The 13,405-nt window shown below is 45.3% G+C and overlaps 1 protein-coding gene across 4 annotated transcripts in view; it reads left to right on the forward strand.

Moving 5' to 3' along the window:
* RIPOR2 (RHO family interacting cell polarization regulator 2) overlaps window positions 1–13,405 on the forward strand; it is a 69,980-nt gene that overhangs the window by 33,730 nt on the left and 22,845 nt on the right. For all 4 annotated transcript variants that reach the window (XM_075084543.1, XM_075084540.1, XM_075084541.1 and 1 more), the window contains exons 2-10: window positions 548–674; window positions 1,925–2,080; window positions 2,711–2,789; window positions 3,008–3,031; window positions 4,083–4,136; window positions 6,385–6,534; window positions 7,473–7,536; window positions 11,714–11,757; window positions 13,164–13,289. In XM_075084543.1, the coding sequence (XP_074940644.1) occupies window positions 548–674; window positions 1,925–2,080; window positions 2,711–2,789; window positions 3,008–3,031; window positions 4,083–4,136; window positions 6,385–6,534; window positions 7,473–7,536; window positions 11,714–11,757; window positions 13,164–13,289 (824 nt within the window). The remainder of the gene's footprint in view (window positions 1–547; window positions 675–1,924; window positions 2,081–2,710; window positions 2,790–3,007; window positions 3,032–4,082; window positions 4,137–6,384; window positions 6,535–7,472; window positions 7,537–11,713; window positions 11,758–13,163; window positions 13,290–13,405) is intronic.

The following is a 13,405-nucleotide window of genomic DNA, read 5'->3' on the forward strand; positions in this document are numbered from 1 at the left end:
CTTCTCAGCAGCCAGGCGGGAACAGCCATGGGGAAAACAAGTGAGGATCAAAGAGGAGCTGCAGGACTTGATTCATGCTGAATAAACCCTCTTTTTTTTTTTTTTAAATAAATGTAATAACACTTTGCAATAATGGTGAGAGCCCCCTAAGAGCTCTGCACACTCCCAAAATAATCTCTAGGACACCCTGATGTAGCAGATGGGGATGCCAGGGCTGGGGGAGAAGCATGCTGGGCATGGCAGAAATCAAGGATGGCGTTGGGATTAGCGCACTGAAGCATCTGGTTTCTAGTCCCACAACCAGACCCTCTTTGTGTCTCCAGCACATTTTCAGTAGACTTGGGGCTATAAGCCAGAAGCGAAAATAGGACCATTTTATTTTTGAGGTGGTATGATTTGGCAATGCAAACAGATTCATGCCCTGGCTCGCAGCCCCTTGTGGGGTTCAGTTACTCCCTACTATGACTGATGGACACCAGGCAGCCCCAGCCTCACCACCTGCCTCTTACCCTCCATCGTCGCTGACCTGCTTTCTGTTGTTTTTCAGGAATATCTCCCGGGCTCCCTGACATCATGTCAATAGGATCACATTCATTCTCTCCAGGAGGTCCTAATGGGATTATTAGAAGCCAGTCCTTCGCTGGCTTCAGCGGGCTTCAGGAGAGACGCTCCAGGCAAGTGCTGTGCTGTGTACAGGGAATTTCCAAATCAGACCCTAAGGGAGCCCTGGGGTTTAGGGGGTGAAGGTGGAAAAGAGGTGGGAGAGGACTGCCTTCTCTCTGAGTTGCCAAAGAAAGCCTTCTAGGCTGAAATTTCTCTCTGTATTGTTTGTATAACTAAGCTGTGACCCTCTGCCTTAGCTACCAAGTGCCTGTTTGCCTCTTCCCCATTAATGCAGGGCTTCCTCACATGCCTCAGAGCAGTGAGAGAATTTCAGAAAATCATTTTAATTTACTAACTTATGCAGTGATCTTCTCAACATGTGAAATGTGCAGGGACATGATACACTTCCCACCACCCCCAGCTGAAGACCGTTGCTACCTAAAAGACAGTTTTCTCATTGCCACGCTGCTATGAATTCAAAACAACTCTGTTTTTCTTGCAGGGTTGCGTTCACGTCCTGCTGGAAACAGGGCAGAGCTTGGCTGCAGAGCCTGGCCTTGCACCACCCTTTAGATAGACAGGACTCTAGGGCTTTGAGTCAGGCACTTACCAAATCATCCAGTCCCTGATGCCCCCAGAGGCTACTTTACAATTAATTTTAACCTGTGTAAAGTCTCCAAGTGCCAGACCACCAGTCAGCAATTGAGGAGGAATGGCAGGCAAAGGGCGACCTCCCATTGTCAGCTCAAGTCAGTGATGGTTGTCAGATGCTGACCCACCCCCAGCAGAGTCGCCAGAGGCACCTAGATGCAGCACAACTATTCTCCCTTTGCCATACAGGGGTACCTATGGTCCATGTTCAAGACCAGCGGTGTGATGCTGTCCTCCAGACATGCTCTTAACCAAGCCCCAATCTTCCTTAGGAGCCCCCAAGCTTTATGCCTGAGATTATCTGGGCTCCCATTTGTTTTTAGCACCTGGATGTAGCTCAGCCCTTTTATGGCTGTGGCTGAGCAATGTGAGGCAGGACAGGCATGGTATAAGACAGAGAAACATCTGATGAGCCTCAGACTTGGCCTGGCGTTTCCAGACCAGCATTCATATGTCGGCAAGGCAACTGGCACATCAAAAGCTGACAGCGCGTGTCCCAGGTTGCTCAGACCTCTTAACCCGTAAACAAATGCAGTCCTTTAACTGGCAGGCACAGAAGCAGATTTGTTTCTGCTAGTAGAGATAATATCAGAAGGTTTCTTCAAGCTATGCTCCTTTGAGATCATTATGATTTATAGGGGCTTCCTTCTCTTTAATGTTTATTTTGCAGGTGTAACTCCTTTATTGAAAATTCTTCTGCACTCAAGAAGCCCCAAGCAAAGGTGAAGAAAACACATAATTTGGGGCATAAGAACAGCACCACACCCAAAGAGCCCCAGCCTAAAAGGATGGAAGAGGTCTACCGAGCCCTGAAGAGTGGCCTGGAGTAAGAGTCCTTTTCCTGCTTGTTGATTGAAGCTTTCTGTGACATTTTAAAGCCTAGAGAAACATATCACAGGAACAGGGATCCTTAATCATAGGAGAGGAAAATACACCTCTTGGAGCCTGGATTGTAACACTTAGGATCTGAAATATTTCTACGGGAAACAGGGGGCAGAATCCCACTTCCACTCACATTGCTAGAAAACCTCCCAAAGGCTGTGATTTCAACATTAGATTTTTGTTTCCTCCAAATTTCCTGGAGTCATGTCAGAGGCTTGTATCGCCCTTAAGATAACATCCCAGATGATAACAGGGCTTTTAGCCCAGATACAGGAGCAGTGATTGGAAGGCACCAGCCTGTAAACTAAGCAGCAGATTAGCTTCCTTGAAACCGGTTGTTCAGTGTTAAGGAGGACACTGAGCTCTTATACACAGCTAAATAAGTGGCTCCTAGTTATTCCCCAAAAGGCAGCAGCTCCGCTTTTAGGACAGATTAATATAAATGAGTTTTTGTCTGAAAACAGATCCAATGAGGAAAGCCATTTGTTGCACAGGTTTTCTTTTAGGATGGTCAGCAGCCAGCTCGGTATGTGCTGCAGAGCTCATGCATCCCTTCTCTGGTTTGTGTTTGCAGCGAGTATCTGGAAGTTCACCAGGCAGAGCTGGATAAGTTGACTACTCAGTTAAAAGACATGAAAAGAAACTCACGCCTGGTACGTGTCATGCTTTTTCATCGTGTGGATGCACAGTAACCTTCTCGAGGTGCTGGAGCAGCCACGGGGTGGGAGTGGGATGCAGGAAACCTGCATTGATGCTCTTATTCCTTTCCAGCCCTGCTCTTATTTGTGTTTTCTACTGACTGACAAACATTATTTTCTCATGGTGCTGCTGTGTTGCAAAATTAATCACAGTTTTATCTTCTCTGTTGCAGGGAGTCCTGTACGATTTAGATAAGGTATGTTACCCCCTTTGACACTGGTGTTGCAAGAAAGCATTAGTATCCATATGGTGTATATAGCTGGCATGGGAAACCACTCTTAGATCTACTACCCAGACCAACACCATCGAGGGAGAAGTTACCTGACGATTTGCACTTGCAAAGGAAGAAGTCCCGCTCCCCTCCTCTTTCCAGGGGCTCTGGTATTGCACGGTGCCTCTGCCAGCCAGCTGTGCTCACTAACCCACCATCAAACTTACCCCATCAGCCCTTCTCCAGGGTCTGTCGAGTTAAACTGGCTCTGGGACAGGCATAGGGAAGGAGGCAGACCCCTGCCAGGGGAGGAGGGAGGCAGAGAAGCAAGACCTCCTGTTTCTGTCAGTTGCCAGCCATTAAATCCATTGCATTGTGCAACATCACCCGCTGGCTCTGGGCGGGTGGGAGGCTGGCAGGGGCACACTCGGGTGACTGCGGGAGCCAGGTCAAGCCCTGGCTCATCCCTGCCTCTGCCAGTTCTGGGGAAGAAAAAATTGAAAAACTGAAAATATTTTTGCCCGCAGAAAAATTTGGGTGAAACAAAAGGAAAGCTTTCAAATACATTTCCTGAACAAGTCAGGCTTTTTTTCAGTCAAAATGCCAAGCTTGGTTTTGCTGTCAAAAAGTTTGCTGAAGAACAGAATGGATTTTGAAATGCAAACCCCCACCAATTTTAATACAGGTTTTCAAAGTACTCAAAACAATATATTTTGAGATAAATAAGCCTGATCCTGTGTTTTTTTTTTCTTTTTTAAGAATTAAACTAGGGAAATCCCATCAAAGGAAAACTTTTTTATTCAAAAATACTTTAGGTACAGAAGTCAGTGAGCTGCATTGTCAACAGCATATTAATGGTAATAATGTGGGACAGCTAACTCCAGCTTCCCAGGCAACAAAAGCCTGCATGTTTTAAGGAGGAGTTTCTCAGCCTCATGGGGACCTGAAGACCGGAGCAGAGCTAGCAGGCTAGCATGGTGATGACTTACTGATTTATTTAAATGTGCCTCACCCTCTGCCTCTTCCTTCCCTTCAGCAAATCAAAGCGGTCGAAAGATACATGAGGAGGCTAGAGTTCCACATTAGCAAGGTAATGAGCGCCCCTATCATCTTTCTTCTGCATCTGCTCCTATGTTATTAGGAAAACAAACCCTTGGCCTCCTGCTACCCCTCCGCTCTGGGGAGGCCGCCTTGACGAAGCCTCTCCCAGATTCAGTATTTTTACTGCAACGGGCTGGTGGTCAGAGCCAAAGAAAGGGTTTCCCCGTGGTTTGTAGCCCCTGAGGTCCAGCCATGCCCTGAGACACTCCCGCCTGGCTTTTAGGTGCAGAGAGAACACAGGGTCCGGCGCTTGCTGGGAAACATCTATCTCATTGCATGCTTACTGTTAAGCTATAGGTAGAGTTGCATCTGAAAGTCATTTAATTCGGCAATAGTCTCTACTGTACGCCGCAGCTAGATTGGATGTGTTCTTGGATTTCGCTGCTAACGCTTTCGCTGCGTGGTTTGGGGCCCACATCCAGTTGATTGCATTGGTGAGAATAGTCAGCAGAGGTACTTGTGATTTATACTAATACATTTTAGAGCTGGACAAAATCCATGGTATGTATTCTCTTACTTATAAACATATCTGCTAGTGATTATTTGCTTTTCTGAGTCTGACAAAAGAATGAATTATTTTTGATGGATGAAATGTCTTTTGAGAGTCATTTGAAAAGCATTTGCACAGCTTGAAGTACTCCAATTATGACAACCCATCCAAACCTTTTAATTTCAGTCTTCTCTTACTCTTGGAGCCGAAAAAAAATATAAATCATCAGGCGATAGACAGAAATTTTGTTCCCCAAACGACTTTCACTCTTGCTGGCAACGTGAATGGCAAAATTAGTGCTTAAAGAACATTTCCCTTCAAGTCCTTCCCACTCCAGCCTGCTCAGAGCTAATGGTTTCAGGGCTTATAATAGGACCAAAAGGTACCAAACACAAGAGGTAACGCTGGTCAGTATTACTCGAGCTTGCTGAGTACATTAGTTCATTTTCCATAACCCACAGCAACAGAGACAAAAGGAACCGAGCTGTGCTGCGTTAAAACATACAGGCTTGGGCAGGTAAAGAAACATCTTTGTTTCTAATGATAGAGAAGGTCGTTTTCAGCCATACCAAAATCAGGGCTGCAGCGATGCCTTCTGCCGTCTACCTGCTGCCACTCTGTAGAGGAAGCAGAGCGAGGAAAACAGGACGTGCAGCAGCAGCCCCCACCTATTTAGGGTGGCAGATGAGCGTGCCTTAGCCACGCTTGTGTGGGCAGGGGCAGGACATCAACCCTGGGCTAATGCTCCAGCCAGGTGGCAGAAGTAAATACCAAGTGATGCCTATTTATAGTAGCTGTCTTTATCTTGCTTACTTGCAAGAGAAATAGGAGTGGATATGACTCCAAGAAGCTTTTTTTGTAACTTTGAAATGGCAAAATGCTACCTGTGCCTCCATTACCCTTGCTGAACTCTCTCACTTTGGAAAGCAGTCCCTCTTTTGGTTAGGGATCCCTCAAGTCAGACGCTTCGGCCACCAGCTATCCAAGCTAGCCTCATAAAAGTCAACCTCATGCTTTGACACTGTAAGGAAGAACAGTCCTCCTCCAAACAAACAAGCAACAACAAGCATTTTGTTAGAGGTTAAGCAGGCTTGGAAATTGGGATTTGGAACACGCCTGGATTGTCACATCAGGCTCATCTCTAATGCAGCACTACAGAGCCATAGACTGAGGAAGCCAAGGCGCTGGAAGCTTTCATAGAGAGATACTCTGCTGTGAAAATCCACTACTTAGCAACAAGCACCATGGGGTACAGGGTGATTGCTTGATATCAGATATAACAAAGGATTTTAGTTATTTTAGGTAAAAACCAGATAGCGTCCTATCTTAGCAGGAGCATTAGAAGCAGAAAGAAGAGCCAGCTTCCTCTGTTCCTTTCCTTCTCCTCACCCTGATAAAGTCAGATTAGAAGACCTACATGTCCTCTATCTGGTAGATTAAGTTTATATAAATATAAACCTCTCTATAAACCGCTATATATATAGCTGGTATATATAGGCATGCAGGTGAATTGCTGGCAGCATCTGGTGTTGCTGTAATGAGATTTTTACAGTGGAAGTTATTTTTATCTTGTGTTTCCTTTTCATAGGCTGTGGCAGTATCACAGCTTCGTTTGCTCACACCTTCCAATGGATCTAAGAGTTTGGCTTAGTTTCCTTGTAATGCAAATTACTTCATTGTTTGCTGGTTTTATTTTGTTGGGTTTTCTCAGGTCTTTTTTTCAATGCACACTTATTGTTTCCACTAGGTGGATGAGCTTTACGAAGCCTATTGTATCCAAAGACGTCTCTGTGATGGTGCCAGCAAAATGAAGCAAGCCTTTGCAATGTCTCCTACCAGCAAAGCAGCTCGAGAGAGTTTAGCTGAAATCAACAGGAGCCACAAGGAGTACACAGAGGTACATTCTCATCAGTTTAATCTTTCGCTCTCACACTGTTTGAAGGCCATGGCGACTTTGCCATTGATTTCAGGGAGAACTTCATCCAGGTAGAAGAATTAAAAGCAAACCCAACGAAGACGAATTATTATTCATTTATTTGTCATCAGGTGAACATCTGATGAGTTACAAAGACAGGTTACATGGGCCCAAAGAGTCCCTTTAAATAGTAATGTTTATGTTCAACAAAAGCAGAGTTATATCCAGGAACTGCTGCACGCGAAAAAAACATAAATCTGCCCCAAACCTACATATATTCTAACTATGGCTTTCCCACCTCACAGATTTTGGGATGGCAGCTTGGCTGGAACCCATGTGTATACAGACACCTGCTGCACCCTATTCAGTTTTACTTGCTGTGATCAGCGTCTATGTTATTAAACAGGCAGTAGGTGGAGAAAGGTCTAATAGCGTTGCAAACATCCCAGCACACAAGCTGTGACAGCCTTCTGAAATCTGAAAGAACTGGAGAGGGTCCGATACCCGCCTCCCACAGTCTTTTTTTTCTTAATGTAGTCCATGTTTTTCGGGAGATTAAAAACATGCTGGGAGCCACTTTGGCATGGAGCTGCTGCTGGCACGTGTCCTGGCTGGAGAGGGCTGGGACAGTGACCAGGTTACTTCACAACTTCAAGGGCCACAGCTGCCCTCTGCCAACGGGAGGATTAGAGCGCGAAGAAGAGCATGGGGTTACATTCGGCTTCGGCGCAAGCAGGCATAGCTCAGCTGCCATTTTTAGGGCCAGACCTAGCTAAACATCAAGGATAGCTCTGGCAGATTGATTTTATTGCAGAATACCTTTCCTCTGCATAACAGAATCTGTCCTTCCAAAAAGACCTTTGAAAAAAAAAGGCAGAAAGAGGGTTTGTCTCACCCCACTGTTCTCTTTTCCAATGCAGAACATGTGTACCATAGAAGCAGAGCTGGAAAACCTATTGGGGGAGTTTTGCATCAAGATGAAAGGTAATTGCCTTTTCACCTTTCCCTTCTTGCTCCTAAACAGTAGCAGTCGCTGTGCACGTTAGTGAGGGCATTATGACATGCTAGTGTGACGTGCAGTTATGATAGGTGTGGTTTTCCCCTATCACACCCATTGCTGAGCCTTCAAACCCCCAACTTACACCCCTGCCCAGTGGAAAGGATCACAGAGCTGGGAACATCAAAGCTTACAGAGAGACTTTCTGAGAGGCTGCTTCTTGTTTTCAAGGCTAATTACCTCCCTCAAACACTCCTCCCAGCAGCCAAAGCAATTAGTTTTGAAGGCTGCTGTACCTTTTGCCTCTATTTGCATAATCTTTTAAGAAGATGCCTGGGAAAACGTGTGAATGCCCATGGAGCTGAAGTTCAAAATACTTTCTTTATTTGACATCAGCTGTTTCTAAAAGTCCTTTATTTTTGCTGATTCCCACTACTACTATTTTTGAACAAATGTAAAAAAGCAAAGAGCTGGGGTTAGTTTACCATTTGAACACCTAGATAACTCAGTGCTGGCATTCACCTTTCTGCTTCATTCCTTGTCTTTATGACAGGGCACTTTATGGGTTTGAATACAAAGGAATCGGTTTTACCTGAAGCCTCAGTGAATCACCAGGTATTGCTAAGGCTGTTATCTCTTTGAGGCTCAATGTCTTAAAGAAGACATTGTGTGGTGATATCTTTTTTGGATCTTCAGTCACTGTCTTGAAAGTAGTTCTATAAAACTAAGTCAGCATCGAAATATCCATGCGCTCTTTGTTCCCCACTTGAAATTTGCCATTTAAAAAAACCCACAGTATTGCTGGTGGAGATTTTAGAGCTCACAAATCTCATACAGGGTTTTAAGCCTGACTGCCTTATCACAGTTTTGTGTTAGTTGTGTCCCGTGGTTGCACTGCATAAGACATGATCTAGCTTAGATTAAGTTAAAATAGTTACTTTGTGTTCCCATATTAGAGAAAACAAATGCAGCAGCTGTCAGAGTTTTCCTAGATCCATCCCACAGCACCAAACCTCAGGTCTTAAAGCCTCCACTCTTCAGTACTGGAAAGGCAGTCAAAGATGCATAGATGTAAAGTTACAAGATGAACACACAGAGCCTGAGCTAGATATTTCTATTAAAAAAAAAAACAACCCACAGCAGGACCACAGTGTGGACAAGCTGAAGGAAACATGAGGTCACGCAGTGTAGAAAGGGAATTCCATCAGGCCAGGTCCCTTGAAGCATTTCCTTACTTGCCATAAACGCAGTGCAATGTTCAGTTCCTGACAGCAGGACACATCGCAGAAGGTGTCACGGCATCACAGACGACTGGGCTGAAAAGGTCTGGCCCCTTGTCTTTTGTAAGGGCCCTCGAGGAGCCAGGTGCTGCACCCACATGCAGCAGCAGAGCACAAACCACAGACAACGGCTACTTCAGAACACAGCTGTCATAACATAAAGAAGCCCAAGTTAGAAAATTGCAAAGAGAAATGGTGCATCATGAAGTACGCTCTAATTAGGACAGCTTTCGATCTAGATAGTTTTCCCTAGGAATAGGAATCCAATAGGACAATCCAGCCACTGCTATTGCTAAAACTCACAACAGCTCTAGCACAAAAGCCTACAGATCACGCAGCAAGCTTCCCCCTTATGTTATACTGCAGCATATCCAGCTAACTTTAGGATCTAATTTAAAATCAAAGCATTCCTCTCCCCAAAGCTTATCTGTTCCTAGCCATTCCAGTGAAAGTTATTTTTATTTTGTGCCCTCTGTCACTTACACTGAAAGCAAGCCAACCTACACAGTGCTGTCAGGAAGCAGGGGACTCACACTGTGTTTTTATGACTGATATTAAAAAAAAAAAAAAGCCTAATCATTTTTCAAAATAAAGATAATAAAATTGCCAGCAGGCTTTTATTACTGCTCAGGATTAATTGGCTGTTGAAATTAAACAGGGAAACCCAGTGTGGAAATTTAGAAGACCCTGTATAGAATCTGCGTGTCCTTTTATGATATACAGGGAAGTGCCCCTATACCTGTTAGAACTGCCAGGACAGCAGGAGGTAAAACGCTCAGCTGTTTCACTCAGGGTGAGCAATACCCTGGCCTGATGCACCAAGGGGTCTGCAACATGGAGCCTAGCACCAGCAACCACAGTCCACATGTCCAGCATCCTGTACATGAGCAGAGGTGTACCTGCTGCCACCTGAACTTCAGGTGGCCCTGCCAATGAAGGGCACCAGTGTCCTGCCACCTTACCACAGCCACGTAATGACCCCATCCCCTAACTACTTATGCAGAAACCCCAGGAGCAACCTGCATCACAAGCCCAGGAGAGTGCTTTTACAAAGGTGTGACTTTTGAAATGGTATTGATAGAGCCATTGGCTCCTGCCATACCTTTAGTCCCCAAAAGCCATTCAGTTACTAAGAAGTCAGTTGTCTCCTCTAAAGTACCTGTCCCCTATAATCAAGTCAGCACTTAGCACCCTCTTCATCAGGCTGAAAAGACTTGACCAGCGCCTACTGCTGCAGGAGCTCCGTTCCAGGTTCACCTCTCCTGACGCTTCCTTCCGTGTCCCCCAGCCCAAAGTGGTGCCAGGTTGGGCCAGTCACTGCTCACAGAACTCGACTCTGGACAAGGCCTGTGTGGATTTTAATCTGTGTTCCCCCTCCCACCCCATCCACTGAGCAAAGAAAGGGCATTTTATTTTCTTCAGATACTTCCAGGGATGTCCCAGCAGAGATCAAATTCACTTGTAAAAGCATGCCTGGGGAGAGAGAAGCAGCAGTGGGGTGCTAGTAAGCTTAAATTATTTATAAGTAGTAAATAAATTATGAGAGAACTGGTAACATGAGCTCTGAGCAAGGGCCTCTGTTCTGCTAAACAGCAAGATGAGCAAAGAAAACTCTTTTCTGGTCAAAGAAATCGAAGAGGAGGATCAGCAGATCATAGGGACAGGCCGTGACTGCATGCAGGGGTCTAGTTGCTCCTACAGTCCAGCTAGCAGGACTAATTCAGCCTGGTAAATAAAGCCAGCATTAGGGTTCATCTTACTTGCCTTGATATTAACACACCTATATATGTTCAACCATGGCATTTTAGAACAAATACAGCCCAAAGACCCCAGAACGTTTGTTTACATTCCTTTCTCTGCCACAAGCTTTGTATGTGTCCTCAAACTGGTTTCTTTGGGTGCTGCAACACTACAGGCATAGTTTTAGGCTTACTCAGGCAAAGCTGGGTAAATTTTTATACCAAAACAAGTGCAATAGCTAACTACTGAGGAGACCTGTGAGGAAGGAGAGTTTCCCTCTGTGGAGGAAGAGGATTAGATTAACGAAAACCATCCAGTTGGATCTGGTAGAAGGACAGATCACAAGGCCAGGAGCTGGAGAGTAGTATCCTTGGGATTTCAGGATGGCCACAAGCCTCAGGAAACCTTCCATTTCATATGCACGGTGCCAATATAGAAATAGCATCATCACGTCCTACCTTTAAAAAAAAAAATAATCAAGCAAATACATACCACAAGTGCTTTGCTGCACTACTTCTCCCTCTCTGGGGAAAAAATGGGATAAATCTTGTATTACAGATGTCATTCGTGTTTCTTGATGTACTTACTACTGAAAGATACTCGGATCGTATGGGACTGATAATGTTATGGAAACACCAAACAGAAGGAGCCCCTCTTGTGTTTCTATTAAGATGTACTAAAAAGGAATCTGTGTTAAAAAGTATAGCTCGGTCTGATTAGTGTTAAGCAGCAAGCACGACATGGTAATCAGCAGCTCGCCTACGCATCATGATAGTAAGGGCGCTAAGCTCGGTTTCTGAAGCCAGATGACGTAAGGAAGCTGTTTCTTCTTTTTCTATAATTATTGTAGAATAATTTGAGCTGAGCTGTTGTAGGAAAAAAAGCTGGAAAGGGCAAATCTTTGATATGCAAGAAACCACAACCCGCTGAATTGTATAAAAAAGATAAAATTAATGGGGAAGTGGGGGTTACTTCTGGTTTGGAGGGCGCTAAGGCAGCAGGATAAGGGGGGTTAAAGGCACCTGCTGGCAGAGCGGCTGCCTGGGGACTGCTGCCCAAGCCCGGCCGTGGCAGCAGGCCCAGGCACCCCGCTGCCCCCGGCCGCCCCACCCTCCCACAGCCCTGCCGTGTCTTTCCTTCTCAGGTCTGGCTGGCTTCGCTCGGCTCTGCCCAGGAGATCAATACGAGGTATGTCTCCGTTGGCTTATGTTTGTTTCATAGCAAAAGAATCAAAAGGAAGGTGGATTTCTGCTTTTTACATCACAGTAAATAAAGCCTTTTCACATTGGCATCCCAAGAAACAGCTATTATTTTTCCCTGTATATGCTCTGAAAAACCTTGCAGTTATCTTTATGTCTGCCTATGTCAGGGCATCTGTCAGAAGACCTGAAAATTACATTGACAGCACTGGATGATGGCTATTTGAAGAACTACAAGCCTTCCTTTTTTTTTAATTTGAAAAATTTAAGTTATAAAATAACCAAACGCACAAGCCAAACCCCCTTAATTTTTGTTTCCCAGAATGATGGCATGCTTCTTGCTGCCTTATTCATGACAAACATTTCTAATTCCCCTGGAAAAAAACATATGCCCCATCCCATGCACACAGAGAAAATGGAACAAGTCCTTGCAAACATCCTTTCCTGAATGTTTGGGCTTTACTTCATCATAAAGCAGAGGAGCAGAAAGACACCGAATAAATATTTCTTGAGACCCAGACGTTACCTGCTGTGAGGCCATGTCAGGATCTCTGGTCACTGCAGCATTCCAGTAGAGAACACGAAAAGCAGGTTAACTGGAGATGGATTAAAATAAAAGCCTCCAGCTCTATCCAGAGCAGAGCTAACCCTGCAAGAAATTCACAGCAGCTTGATAATGCATTCCCCCAACCTGTACTTCCCCGCTGTCTTGATCATCGATTCATTTGTTCCCACTCTCGTTCCCTGTGACAAATCTCTTCTGCTGCTTTCATGCCTGCAAGCAGCGTGTGGTTCCTCCGCTGGGCCAGTTAGTTGGTGCAGGTCTCTCCCAGCTGGCCCCGCAGCCCAGAGTGGGCTTGCTGCTCTTAGCACTTCAAACTGTGTTACTGCACTGTGGGCCTCACTCATTTCCATCACCAGCCAGCCAAAGTCTTGCAGCTGGGGAGGCCTCTGATGGGGACGGCCAAAAGATCACCTACCCTGCCTCCTGCTTGGGAGGGCAGTAGATCCAGCAAGCCTAGGTGTTAGGAAAAGCCATGGGGGCTTTCATCCTGCACTTCCAAACCTTCCCACCCCCCCACCCCTCCCACTGCCACTTTCCCTGTAATTAGAGTTAAAACTCCTGCAGCTTCTTTGTTATAAGTCATCTAGTTATATGAAGGTGAAAGCTGGAGTGAGGGGTGCCTTACCAAAAGGATTGATTAGAAGAGCTGAGAGGCAGAGATCCTGAAGGATAGACCTTCTCCTTCTGGCTTGATGTGAAGCAGAAGGGCAGCACCTACAGCGCTAATTCTTCCAACCTACTTCAGACCCTTTCCCCAATTCTGTTGCTGATATTTGTGCATCAGGAGAGCAGATTTCTGAAGAAAATAAGGGGATTTTTTTTTTTTTCAGATTTTCATGCGTTATGGTCGCCAGCGATGGAAACTGAAAGGCAAAATAGAAGTGAATGGCAAGCAAAGCTGGGACGGAGAAGAAATGGTTTTCCTCCCTCACATTGTTGGACTGATCTCCATTAAGGTATGCATACTAACTCCTTTGCCTGCAAGCAAGGCAGGAGTCAAGAAGCTGCCTTCTCATGCACCATCAGTAAAAATGCAGCAGCAGATCATTAAACTCTTTGGAAATGAGCCATC

The sequence above is a fragment of the Phalacrocorax aristotelis genome, chromosome 2 (assembly GCF_949628215.1).
Source record: "Phalacrocorax aristotelis chromosome 2, bGulAri2.1, whole genome shotgun sequence".
Taxonomy (NCBI): Eukaryota; Metazoa; Chordata; class Aves; order Suliformes; family Phalacrocoracidae; genus Phalacrocorax; species Phalacrocorax aristotelis.